A 13,493-nucleotide genomic window follows, 5' to 3' on the forward strand; every position below is an offset into this window, starting at 1 on the left:
GATAGCATATGCATTCTTCTTCTTGTTTCTCCCTTCAACTCTTTTCGCCATTGTTGACCTACTTTATTACGTATAGACTATTCGTGTAACAAGCCCCTTAGTTTTGGTCATGTTAACACGAATTGCTTTAGGTTCAGTATTTTTAGGAGTTTTTAATCTATGTCAGAAATTTATATGCTAGTAGAAAATATAGAGATTGCGTTGTGCTTTTACTTAATAATTTATATTATATTGTATTGACATGATTGGTGAAGATTCATACAGTTAATTTTGGGAGAAATTAAAAAATAGTCAGATTTACAAGTGGTCATTCAAAAATAGCCACACTTTCAAAGTAATCGAAATTTAGCCACTTTTCATGTAAAGATAAATCTGAAAGAAAACACTGTTCAAAATCCGGAAAATACTCCAGTATATTATACTGGAAGCTCCAGCATAAGTATATTGGAATTCTAGCATAATATAATGGAGTTTCAGCATAAGTATACTAGAACTCCAGCATAATATAATATTATAATGGAGTTCAAGCAAAGTATACCGGTCCTGTATAATATGCTGGAAGTTCATACACAGGTGCTCGAATCTCCTGGAACTTTTCGCGTGTTGGAGTTCCAGCATAATATGCTGGAAGTTCATACACAGGTGTACCGAACCCCAGTATATTATGCTGGACCGGTTTCTGTTGCAGCAAAATAGTGGCTATTTTTCAATAACTTGGCAAACACTGGTTATTTATGAATGACCAGTCCGAAAACTGACTAGCCTGTGCTATTTTTACGTTAATTTTACGTTGCTTGGGATTGAGGTGTAGTCATTATCACAAGAGTTAAATGAAATTCTAGTGGCTTAAAGAGTATTTATCACATGGTAAAATAGTTTTCATCTGCCAAATATTTGCATTCTGAATGAATCAGTGGTACAAGCCTCTTGTGGAGGAAGTCAAAATGTAAAATTTAAGAGCCAGGAACAAACTTAGTTGCATAAAGCCATGCATTGTTAGCAACAGGGTTGTCAAGGTGATCCAAAAGGTTCTCAAGAGGGCCTTTGCCAGTGACAATAGCTTGAACGAAGAATCCGAACATGGAAAACATAGCCAATCTTCCATTCTTGATCTCCTTAACCTTGAGCTCGGCAAAAGTAGTTGGGTCATCTTCTAGATCAAGTGGGTCAAAGTACTGGCCACCTGGGTAAAGATTGTTGCCATCACCAACTCCAGGAAGCCCATTAATTCTGAAACCTTCTACAAGGCCCATTAGCACTACTTGGAAGCCCAAAACTGCTAGAATGCTCTGAGCATGGACAAGGTTTGGGTTGCCCAAATAGTCCAGTCCTCCTTCACTGAAGATTTGGGCTCCAGCTTTGAACCATACTGGTTCTTTGAAATCCACTTTCACCCATTTCTCAAGAACTTCTGGAGTAATGCAACCCAGTGCCCCAAGCATGGCCCATCGCCCATGGATGACCTGGAATTGTTACAATTTTAATCAGCATCAATCTATTAACTACGTCTCAATCCTAAATTAGTCGTCCTCAGTTATACAAATCTTATGTAACATTTAGAAGATCAATTATCCTTTTTTCCATAATTGTTCGATAACTTTTCTCTTTTATACGGACTTGAAACTTACTAGTAAAAGAAAAAGAAAGTACCTCAAGAGCTCTATTCTTTGCAAAGGCTTCAGGATCAGCTAATAAACTAGCTGTGTCCCATCCGTAATCACCGGGAAATTCTCCAGTCAAGTAGGAAGGAGTTTGAGCAGAAAAGGGTCCCAAGTACTTGACACAATCAGGTCCATACCACAATTCATTACTCTAACAACATAGAAGAAAATGACAAGACAACACATCTTAGCATAAGCGGATGCAATATAGTTGTTCAACTGATCAATTAAGTATTTTCTTACGCGATACATAAAGAACGAGATGAAAAATTTACCATGGTGAATTTGGCAGAGCCCATGGGAACTACATCTCTAAGAGGGTTGGCATATTTGGTCTGGCCCAAGAATGGAGTTGCTCTAACAACAGTGGCTGAGCTACCGGTTGCTGCCATTGATGCCATTCTCTTTCTCTCCCTTTCTTGATTTCTCTCTCTTGGACCTCACATTTGACTAAGTTTCTTGCACAATGTATATATACAAGTGCTGGAAAAATATGGAGGGTCCCATCCCAAAGGATACTACTTCTTGTGTTTAGAAAGTGACAATATTACGTGGGTGGCTAAGGTTGCAGGGACAGAAAATTGTGGTCGGATATACTTTTAAGTTTCTGCATCAACCAATGAGAAGTGTTTAGTAGATTTTTGAGTATCTCCAAGTCATATCCTCCTATCCAGATTATTATCCTTCTGTAGCAAACTGTTAATAACTGAGTAATTACTACTGTAAAACAGAGTTAAGACTACTCATATATAGTGTTGCACAATCCATCATTACTCGCGTACAAGCAGAGATAATCTACAAATTTTAAAACGTTTTAATTTAAAATCTCTTGGAAATAATTACCAACGACGATACTTGACTGCTTACAAATAATGAAAACTTTTTGCACATAAATATTACTACTAGATTTGAAAATTTTGGATAGTTTGGCATATTCCACTTTAATTAGTTTTTGTCAAAGCTTAGTTTATTTCAAACCCGATGCACGCCACGGCGAGCTCTAATTATATTTAAATAGTTTCTCCTCATCTAGAATCCTCAATAAGCGTTGATACGGGTAAAATGGGGATAGAGCATACCCCTGTTTTTCGGTAAAAAACGGAAGAAGGGCATGGACGCTCGAGACCGAAGTCGATGCCGGGAACCTTTCGAATCGAGACCTACGTAAGAAGGACGATGTGTGTTCGTCACCGGGCGTGATAAAGCGACGCTCCCCGAACCCAGAACGAGTTCTAAAACCTTGGGGAACACGGTAAGTGATTACACACGATGGATAAAGAGCCGTGATATTAGTACCTGACCGGATATCACGGCGCGGATCTCGCTCGATGTCGGTTACGGATCAGTAATTAACGAGAAATGAAGATTTTTTACCCATTTTAGACTTGTACTAGTGATAGAACTCTCCTACTATATAAATGGGAGGTTTTTTTCTTTTGAGAGACACATTGTAACACGCAAGCCAAGGCAATACAAATTCATTTTTTGCTTTCTAGCTATTGCGAAAGTTCTTACATAACTGTTTGTTCTTCATCTGATTTGGGTTCGAACTAAGGGTTCGATCGAGGGCGAAACTAATGTTCAACCTAGGTTCAGGCTGGGCCGTAACATTACAATTGGTTTGATTATTCATTTTGTCTTTAACTCATTATTCTAATATTCTTGATTATTTGTGTTGAATCAATCCAAATATCCTTAAAATCGCATACAAATTAAATTGTTATATATTTTAAGGATAAATAGTTTGGGTCCCACCACGAGGATAAGGATAATAGTGGTTATTTGATATAAATCTCCACAACACACTTTATTTTACGCTTGTTCTTTAAAGTCTTAATTTTAGGCCAGTTTAAAAATATCAAATTCTCAGTCTGCCCACTTGAACGTTGACGCTGAGTCTGGCCATCATGGCGAAAACAATAATCTGGTACCTAGCAACGAGGTGCCTCATGCTGATCCCAATGGAGTCGCAGTTGTGGATCCAATCGATTCTAACTCACAGGTGGCCATCGACGTCAATCTGCCAACTGATCCCGAAAATAACGTTTGCGGAGGATCCCGACTAGGAGCTCGAGAAGCGCCCAAAGGCGATAGGTTACGCTTACGGTTAATCTTCGAAATGTTGCAGGCTCACTGAACAGGTGGCGATATCGCAACTACAAAATTAAAGCCACGCCTCTAGCAGGGTTGAGCCCGAACAATCCCAGGAAAACATCCGAAGAAATGAACGGATCACCGAGAGACCGGGTGAAGCTGAGCCCGGGGTCAATTTCCAAATAATGAAAATGCTTGAAGCATTAACAAAGCGGGTGGAGTCATGTGAAAAGAAAATTGAGACCAATGACAAGAAGGTGAAAACATACAATTCAGGGTCGATCAAATCCCGGGAGCACCCCTGATATTGAAAGGGCCGGATTCTAAGAAGTTTATCTAGAAGCCTTTTCCTCCGAGCGCAACACCGAAGCTGATCCCAAAGAGGTTTTGTATGCCTGATATCCCAAAATATAACGGAACCATGGATCCGAATGAGCATATGTCCTCCTATACATGCGCAATCAAAGGGAACGACTTGGAAGATGATGAAATCGAGTTGGTGTTACTGAAGAAGTTTGGGGAGACTTTGTTTAAAGGAGCAATGATATGGTATGACAACTTAACCCAAAATTCTATTGACTCGTTTGCTTGCAGATGCTTTCGTAAAGGCCCATGCCAGGGACACCAAGGTCGAGACCAGAAAGTCGAACCTTTTTAAGGTTAAACAAAGAGACAACGAGATGCTCAGGGAGTTACACGTCGAGTATCCAAATGGAATGGATGGACCTGCCTCCGACTGTAGATGATTGGGCCGTTTAGGAATTTACTCAAGGGCTTAACCTTTGAAGCCCCTTGGCTTCACAGCAGCTAATTTTTTTTTTGGTAGAGTACCTAGTGGTAACTTGGGCCGACATCCACAACAGGTACCAGTCAAAGATCAAGGTCGAGAACGACTAACTCGGAGCCCCTTCTGGGTCTATTTATCCCATCAGGGCCGACGATAGGTCTAAGAGAGTCACCGATCATGAGCCAAGACCGGTCCGGGATCGATACCAACCATACAGCGCGGATCGAAGGGGAAATGGGTCCGGGCGTCACCCCACAAGGAACGAAAAGAGAGGTGATCGAGGGCTTAGTAGCCAAGCTCTGATGAGCAAAAATGGTTTTGACAGGCCACTCGGGGGTAGGGAAGCACCGAGATTATCAGAGTATAACTTCAATGTTGATGCTACCAACATCGTATCAGCCATCAGGCGTATCAAGGAGACCAAGTGGTCCCGACCATTGTAGTCCGACCCTACCCAAAGAGATCCTAACTTGATGTGTAAGTATCACGACATTCATGGCCAGAGGACCGGGGATTGCCGACAATTGAGAGAAGAAGTTACTGGTTGTTCAATAACGGACACCTTCGAGAATTTTTGAGTGATCGAGCAAAAAACCACTTCAGGAACAGGGACGCCAATATACATTCCGAACAAGAGGAGCCTCAGCACGTCATCAACATGATCATTGAAGGGGTCAATATCCCCCAAGAGTCAATGATAAAGCGCACTAAAGTATCTATCACAAGGGAAAAATGCACCCGAGATTATGTCCCGTAGGGAACCCATTTCGTTCAGTGACGAGTATGCCAAGGGAATTGTACATCCTCACAATGATGCGCTGGTAATATCCGTACTTATCAATTAGTCTCGAGTTAAACGTATGTTGATTGATCTAGGTAGCTCGGCCAATATCATCCGATCGAGGGTCGTAGAGCAATTGGGGTTACAAGACCAAATAGTGCTGGCAGTACGGGTGTTAAACGAATTTAACATGTCATGCAAAACCACTAAAGGGGAGATAACCCTGTCGGTGAACACCGCCAGGACGATCCAAGAGACAAGGTTCAACGTGATCGAAGGGGACATGAGGTACAACGCCTTATTCGAAAGGCCGTGGGTACACAACAAGAGGTCGATACCCTCGACCTTGCTCTAGGTGTTCAACTTCCCTACGCTGGAAGGAGTCAAGACGGTCTACAGAGAGCAGCCGGTTGCAAATGAGATGTTCACAGTCGATGAGGTAATCCCGGTGCCCGCAGTTTCAACATCAAGGAATGCAGAGCCAACCAGAAAGAAAGAGATTAAATAGCAATCACTGATGCCGGTCTCGGTCGAACCAGAGGAATGATGAATAGACGAGGATGATGATTACGGAGTTCCGGGATCGTTCATAGCTCCTGATGACACCGACGCCACTAAATCGACGGTCGAAGAGTTAGAGCAAGTCATATTAATCGAACACCTATCGAATCAAAAGGTATAACTGGGCACGAGATTAACCCCCCTAGCTCAGGAAAAAACTCATTAATTTTCTTAAAGCTAACATAGATTGTTTCACTTGGTCTCATCTTGACATGACAGGGATCGCACCGGAGGTAACCACTCATAAGTTGAGTTTAGACCCGAAGTTCCATCCGGTTAAGCAGAAGAGGATACCGTAGTCTGACGTCAAGCATGCGTTCATCAAGGACGAGGTATCCAAACTCTTTAAAATAGAGTCCATTCGGGAATTTAAATAAACGGACTGGCTAGCTAACGTAGTGGTAGTGCCTAAAAAAGGGAATAAGTTAAGAATGTGTGTAGATTACAAAGATCTAAATGAGGCATCCCCCAAGGATTCTTTCCCTTAACCTAACATCAATCGGATGATCGATGTGACGACCGAGCATGAGATACTCAGCTTTCTCGATGCCTATTCCGGGTATAACCAAATTCTGATGGACCCGAATGATCAAGAAAAGACTTCTTTTGTCACTAAACTTGGCACCTACTGTTATAATATAATGCCGTTCGGATTAAAGAACGCTGGTGCCACCTATCAATGCCTAGTAAACCAGATGTTTAAAGAACAAAGAGGAAAATCAATGGAAGTTTATATTGACGATATGCTAGTCAAGTCCCTGAGAGAAGAGGACCATTTTAAACATTTGGAGGAGACCTTCAACATACTGAAGAAATATAATATGAAACTGAACCCGGAGAAATGTGCATTCAAGGTCGGATCAGGAAAATTCCTCAGGTTCATGGTATCCAATCGAGGGATCGAGATCAACCCCGAAAAAATCAAAGCCATAGAGGACTTCACTATGGTGGACAATGTCAAGGCCGTTCAAAGACTGACCGGGCGTATAACCGCCCTATGTCGGTTCATCTCGAGGTCCTCAGACAAAAGCCATCATTTCTTCTCACTGTTAAAGAAGAAGAACAACTTTTCCTGGACCCCAGAATGCCAGCAAGCTTTGGAAGAACTCAAACGGTACCTTTCGAGTTCGCCCCTACTGCACACTCCGAAGACAGATGAACAAATGTACCTCTATTTAGCGGTTTTTGAGGTGGCGGTAAGTGGAATCTTAGTCCGGGAGGAAGAAGGTACGCAAATTTCTAATTTACTATGTCAGTAGAACTCTAGGCGAGGCCGAATCAAGGTATCCTCACCTGGAAATATTGGCGCTTGCTTTTCTAAGCGCCTCCAGAAAGCTAAAGCCATACTTTCAATGCCACCCCATATGTGTCGTGACCTCTTACCCACTAAGAACCATCATGCACAAACCCGAGCACTCGGGCCGGCTGACCAAATGGGTCGTTAAAATTAGCAGGTATGATATCGAGTATCGACCCCGAACCGCCATAAAATCTCAGATTTTGGTAGACTTTGTGGCCGACTTTATGCGGGCCTTAATACCCGAAGTCGGAAAGGGAATTACTATTAACCTCGGGGACCATTTCGAGAATCTTGACACTTTTTACACACGGTTTCTCGAATGTGAAGGGGTCCGGGATCGGCATCGTATTAAAATCGCCTACGAGAAATGTAATTAGGCAATCTGTTAGAGCTGTGAAATTGACTAACAATGAGACCGAGTATGAGGCCATGATTGCAGGTCTAGAATTGGCTAAAAGCCTTAGGGCCGAGGTGATTGAAGCTAAGTGCGACTCCCTCCTCATGGCAAATCAAGTTAACGGAATGTTCGAAGTAAAAGAAGAACGCATGCGAAGGTACTTGAAAATATTGCAGGTAACCCCGCATCAATTCATGGAATGGACCCTAGAGCACGTACCCCGAGATCAGAAAAACGAGGTCAATGCACTGGCAAACTTGGGGTCGTTGGTCGATGCCGATGAACTCGATTAGGGAATAGTAGTGCAGCTAATGAATTCGGTGATAGAAGAAGGCCACGCCGAAGTGAACTCAACGAGTTTAACTTGAGATTGGAGGAACAAATACATAGACTACTTGAAGACATGAAAATTGCCACCGGATCCCAAAGAATAGAGGGCCCTACGCACCAAGGTTGCCAAATTTAGCTTGGTTGAAGGGGAATTATTCAGGACAACCTTCAACGGCCCGCTAGCTAGATGCTTGGGACTGGGAGAGACCGAATATGCTATGAGAGAAGTTCACAAAGGCATTTATGGGAACCATTCAAGGGCGGAATCTTTGGTTCAAAACTAATTAGGGCCGACAATTAATAGACCGAAATGGAGAGAGATGCAAAGGACTTTGTACGAAAATGTGACGACTGCCAAAGACAAACCCCGATGATCCATCAACCGGGAGAAATGCTCCACTCGGTCTTGTCCCTGTGGCCATTTATGAAATGGGGAATGGACATCGTCGGTCCCGTGTCATGGGCACCCGGTAAAGCTCAATTCATACTATTCATGACCGATTATTTTTTCAAATGGGTCGAGGCTCAAACATTCGAGAAGGTATGGGAGAATGAAGTCATTGAATTCATCTGGGACCACATAATATGTCGATTTGGGATACCGGCAGATTGTTTGCGATAATGGAAAATAATTCGTCGGCAACAAGGTGAATAAATTTTTCGAGGATCACAAGATCAAGAAGATATTGTCAACACCTTAACACCCTAGTGGGAATGGGCATGCGGAATCAACAAACAAGACGCTACTTCAAAAACTAAAAAAGAGGTTGACCGGTGCGAAAGGGAAATGGAAGGTGATCCTGCCCGAAGTCATGTGGGCATACCGTACGACTTTAAAATCTAGCACTGAGGCCACCCTATTTTCCTTGGTGTATGGAGCCGAAGCCTTAATACCAATCTAGGTGTGAGAACCGAGCCTCAGGTTCCAGTATGCGATCGAAGAGGTAAACGGCGAGGCCATGATCACGAGCTTGGAACTATTGGATGAAAGGTGGTTGGTCGCCCTGGTTCGATTGGCCGCCCAGAAACATCGAATAGAAAGGTATTACAAACGAATAGCCAACCTCCGACACTTTCAAGTCGGGGACTTGGTGTTGAGGAAAGTAACATTACACACCAGCAACCCGAACAAAGGGGAAGTTGGGACCGAATTGGGAAGGACCGTATCGAGTTGTCGGAATAACCAGCAAATGCTCGTATAAACTTGAAGCGGGAAATGGGGTACAACTACCGAACAACTAGAATGTGACACACTTAAAGCGGTACTACTGCTAAGGTACAAACTCAATTACTTTTTAATCATGTTATAAATCGGACGAACGTATACAGGTAATCGGCCAAGTACAGATGTGGCTATTAGGTCTGAAAGCATGTGTTGCACTCTTTTTTTCTTGAACCGGTTTTGTCCCAAATTAGGTTTTTCAAAAAGGTTTTTAATGAGGCAACAGTAAAATGTGCTAACTTAGATTTGAAGACCGACTTCAAACCGGAGTCAATGATGTCTGCTTCAAGTCCACAGTATTCGAGCCCTCAGGAGTTCGATCTCGACTACTGGGGGACATCACCCTCGGATTAAGGTCTTTAGCAAGGGAAAAAGAAAACTTTGTGTGCTAAAAGCTAAGGCTTGGTGGTTAGGATTCATTGTAAGGGCCAAACGGTCGCATGAACCGTGCCCACATAGTCCACTCTAGCCGTTGCACAAGTTTTTATACGCTTTTGATCGTGTACCCTGCATACTAAGAAATGAAAGAAATTTCAACTTCCCTTACACTTTGTTACTGCGCATTTTTTCTTCTTCGATCCCGAATCCTAAAGCCCACGGGCTACGCCTACTCGGGGACTATCGAGTCCCGGAGGCACCAAACCTATTAGGCGGTGCCCAAATATAAAAGGCTACGACCACTCTAAAAATAGCTAGGAGACATCCGAAGTCCGTAATCAAAAAGTAAGGCCTTTACGAAAATTTAAAACCTACCAAAAGGTTACCCTCGGCAAAAACATTGTCTAAAAACACTTAAGCATCTTGGAAACATCCGGTCTCACTGAGGATTTGAAGCCACAGGCAAACAAATTGCATCAAAGTCGGGCTTCGTTTGAACCTCCGAAAAATGAATGCCTCAGAACTACATCTGATTCTATGCTAAGGCATAAAAAACAATACACAAATAGAAATTGCAAGAAAATGATGGAAAAGTAAAGACATGATATTGCCAAAAAGAGAAAAGTTTTATATATATTTCAAAATATATTTACAAAGGCCCGATAGGACGTCCTCAAAATAAACAAAAAAATACATAAGGAAAAATAAAAAAAAAAATGGAAAAGTACTAAGGCATCTACGCCTGGTCTTCACCGGGGCCCGACTCGTCGCCAGAACCGTCGGATCTCTCGGAGCCCTCGGAACCCTCAAAGACATCGGGAAGGCTTGTAGATCTCCTTTGCCTCGGCCTCGAGCCTCCTAGCTTCCATGATCTTGGCCGATAGGTGAAAACCTCGAGCGTGGATCTCTTCGAGGATCTCTCTCTGGGATAGCCGCTTTATATATCCAGTCTTTGTCTTTAAGTGGGTCTTGGCCACCTCCGCATCAACCTTGTACTGGGCTATAGTTTTCTTGGCATCAGTAGAGGTTGTATCCAATTTGGACCTCAGTGCCGCATATTCTATTCCAAGAGCATCACGTTCCGTGATGGCCGAGCTCAGCTGTGCTCGGAGATCATTGTTCAATCAGGACCACTTATTGGCTTTGTTCTTCGCCACCTGAAGTTGGTTCTTGACCAATGCAGCTCTGCCTTCGCATCTTCCTTCTCCAAAGCCAGCAGGTCCATCCTGCCCTTCCACACTTCGGTCGTGGCCTTGACCTCGTCTATCTCAGCCCGCAATTGGTCGATCAGGTCTATCCTTTGTTGGACCTGCAAAGTTTTGTTGTTAGTCACCACGACTAGATGTTCATTTTTAGCTTCAAATATCTTAAACTTCTCAACTAGGTCAGCGTGCTCCTGCTTCAGAGTCGAGGCCTCATTTTGATCTTTTTCCAGCTCGTCCTGGAGAATCGGGAGATCTTTAAAGGCCTCGTCCTGTTGCTCACTAAGAGCCCTGTACATGTCCTTCTTCTGGACCTTCTCCTTAAGCTCGAACTTGATCTGGATAATCTCCAAGTAGTACCGGAGGAAGCTTTCATGGTGAAGCACTGAAGCCTAAAAAATAATAAAGTTAGTAAAGGACATCAAAGTCTAAAGAAATATTCACAAAGGGATACAAAGGGATGATGCCTTACCCAGTTCAACTCTTGTTACGCCTCATTGAAGAGGCTTGACGTGCCCACCTCATTCATCTTTGCCTGGTCCTCCTTGGTCACCAGTTATCAGAGGTATCTAGCTACGCCTATCAGATCATACATGACCTGGGCATCCTTCGGGATTGTGAGAACAATTGTTCTCTTGTGCTTGAGGTTCATGCTCGGCGTAGGAAATTGCTTCACTAGTTTTGGGCTCGAACTCGGCCTGCCAGCTCCCGATGGCACATCTTTCTTCAGGACCTCCAGGTGACCAAGCCCGAACAAATCCTCATGTGCGGCCATGTCCATGCCGCCGAAAAATGAGTTGAGGGGATCATCTGGACCCTGCGCTCCCTTACTTGAGTTTTCTTTACACCCTTGGGCCACTTCGAGCATGGTCTCGGTATAGGAGGGCTTCTCCATGATGTAGATAACACAAGTCACCTCCTTTGGAATGGGAGCGGCTTCTTGGGAGGCCGTAACCTCCATCTCCGCTTCAGGTTCTCGAGTTAGAAGGGGATCGACCTCGTGGTCCTCTTCCTCAGACGTCGCCTGCTCCCCCTCATTAAGGGGAGACCCATGAGCAACGAAGAGGTCGTCTTCTTCAGGCTCATCCCTGAGCCGGTAGAGAGAGTCAGGGTCCGGTACCCTGGACTTGGTGCTCTTCTTGGGCCTTCGAACCCGGGTGGCCGCTCTTTTCTTCCTCTTCGCCTCGGGGTTCAGGGAACCTATTGACTTTCTCTTTTTATTCTTCTTCTCGTTCTTCGCGGAAACCCCAGACTGTCCCGAAATGGTGGGCTCAACAAGGAAGCACAAATCCTTGTCCTCATCTAGCGGCCTAAATTCGGAGGTCTTAGGCAGACCTGTAAGAAAAGAGAAAAGGTTAGCACTTTATATGTTAAGAGCATGGTGGTTACTATTCAGGGAAGAACCTCACTATGAGAACGGGGCTGCCATTTGCCCTTCAAAAGTTTTCGCCATTCGCTCGGAGTATGACATCTGGTTACAGATCCCCTCGATCCACTCCTTGAATCGGGGCATTGTATCGGGAACTTGGGCAATAGCTGCACGACCACAAACACAGGCGATGGGAGAAATAATAAAAAAAATACCCAAGAAAGACATACTTACCAGATGCGTTCCACTCCTCGATGAGCGACGGAAACTTGGGAGGGATTAGGTATTCGGTTTTCACTCTAACGAACCTCCCCTACCAGCCTCGGTCTCGGTCCTAGTTAATGCTTAAGAAAGGACCCTTGATTGCTCGGTGAACGAGCTTGATCAGCCCCCCTCGAAAGATTCTGGGACTATACATGTGGAGTAGATGGTCGAGGGCGAACCGAGGAGATTTAGTGTTATTCATAAAATGGCGTAAGAGGATCACGATCCTCTAGAAGGATGGGTGGATTTGCCCATGGCACACCTTGTACCTTTTGTAGAAAGAAAGAACTATGGGGTCCACTGGTGCGAGTGTGAAGGGGTAAGTGTAAACACTCAGATACCCCTTCACGTGGGTGGTAATATCGTTATCGAGCCCGGGAATGACCACATCCTTACCCTCCCATTTACAGTCCACTCGGACTATGGGTAAGGTTTCTTCGGTGACGGAGCATATGCATAATCATGCTCCCTTGCCTCGATCTTGTTGGCTAGAGGCCTTCTCGACCTTAAAGTCGTCTCCGATAGAGCAACCCCCGGGTATGAAGCTCTCTATGGGGGGGTCTTGGTCCACCTCGAGAACGACCACCTCGGTATCCGCGGCCATGTGAAAGATGAAGGGGTAGCCTGCTGAGGCACTGACTTGGAATTTTTTGCCATTATAATCTTGAAAGTATAGGTCTAAAGAAAAATATAAAGATTTGAAGATGGTATGAAGGTATGAAGGTTCAAAGAAGGTGTATGAAGATGAAGATGAAGGTATAAAGGCTCAATGAACAATGTATGAAGATCTGGAAAAGATAAAAGCCGTTAGAATGTTCGAAGGTAAAGTCTAGAGTCAGAAAGTGGAAGAAGTGAAAATGGTTGAGGCTTTTATAGGGGAAAAATTAATCAATGCATGACGTTTCACATTCAAAGGCAGCCAACCGATGACTAACATGTGTCTAAATTCAGAATGACGCGACTGATGGGATGTTTCGAATTGCCCGTCATCTCAGTTATAACGTACGAAGGAAGAAACCAAGGTTCATCTATCGTTTCCCGTTGTTTCGAAAAACCTACACTCCAGAAAATGAGAGGACTATCTGTATACGGGTAAAATCGGGGATAGAGCATACCCCAATTTCTCGGTGAAGAAAACGGAAGAAGG

The 13,493-nt window shown here is 43.8% G+C and overlaps 1 protein-coding gene across 1 annotated transcript; it reads right to left on the reverse strand.

Moving 5' to 3' along the window:
- Positions 1–873: 873 nt before the first annotated feature.
- Positions 874–2,114, reverse strand: LOC104098850 (chlorophyll a-b binding protein 13, chloroplastic-like). The gene is made up of 3 exons (XM_009605678.4): positions 1,937–2,114; positions 1,651–1,812; positions 874–1,463 (listed from the first exon to the last, which is right to left on the reverse strand). The coding sequence occupies exons 1-3, from the start codon at positions 2,060–2,062 to the stop codon at positions 954–956; spliced, it is 798 nt and encodes a 265-aa protein (XP_009603973.1). The 5' UTR covers positions 2,063–2,114; the 3' UTR covers positions 874–953.
- Between the last annotated feature and the right edge of the window lie 11,379 nt (positions 2,115–13,493).

The sequence above is a fragment of the Nicotiana tomentosiformis genome, chromosome 7, assembly GCF_000390325.3.
Source record: "Nicotiana tomentosiformis chromosome 7, ASM39032v3, whole genome shotgun sequence".
NCBI lineage: Eukaryota > Viridiplantae > Streptophyta > Magnoliopsida > Solanales > Solanaceae > Nicotiana > Nicotiana tomentosiformis.

What these genes read in the sequence shown, in the direction of transcription:
- LOC104098850 (XM_009605678.4), bottom strand. Translation starts at nt 2,062, where the DNA reads ATGGCATCAATGGCAGCAACCGGTAGCTCAGCCACTGTTGTTAGAGCA. An exon ending in GCTCTGCCAAATTCACCATG is followed by an intron (nt 1,813 to 1,936) that starts GTAAATTTTTCA and finishes CTATGTTGTTAG; the next exon opens with AGTAATGAATTGTGGTATGG. An exon ending in CAAAGAATAGAGCTCTTGAG is followed by an intron (nt 1,464 to 1,650) that starts GTACTTTCTTTT and finishes TAACAATTCCAG; the next exon opens with GTCATCCATGGGCGATGGGC.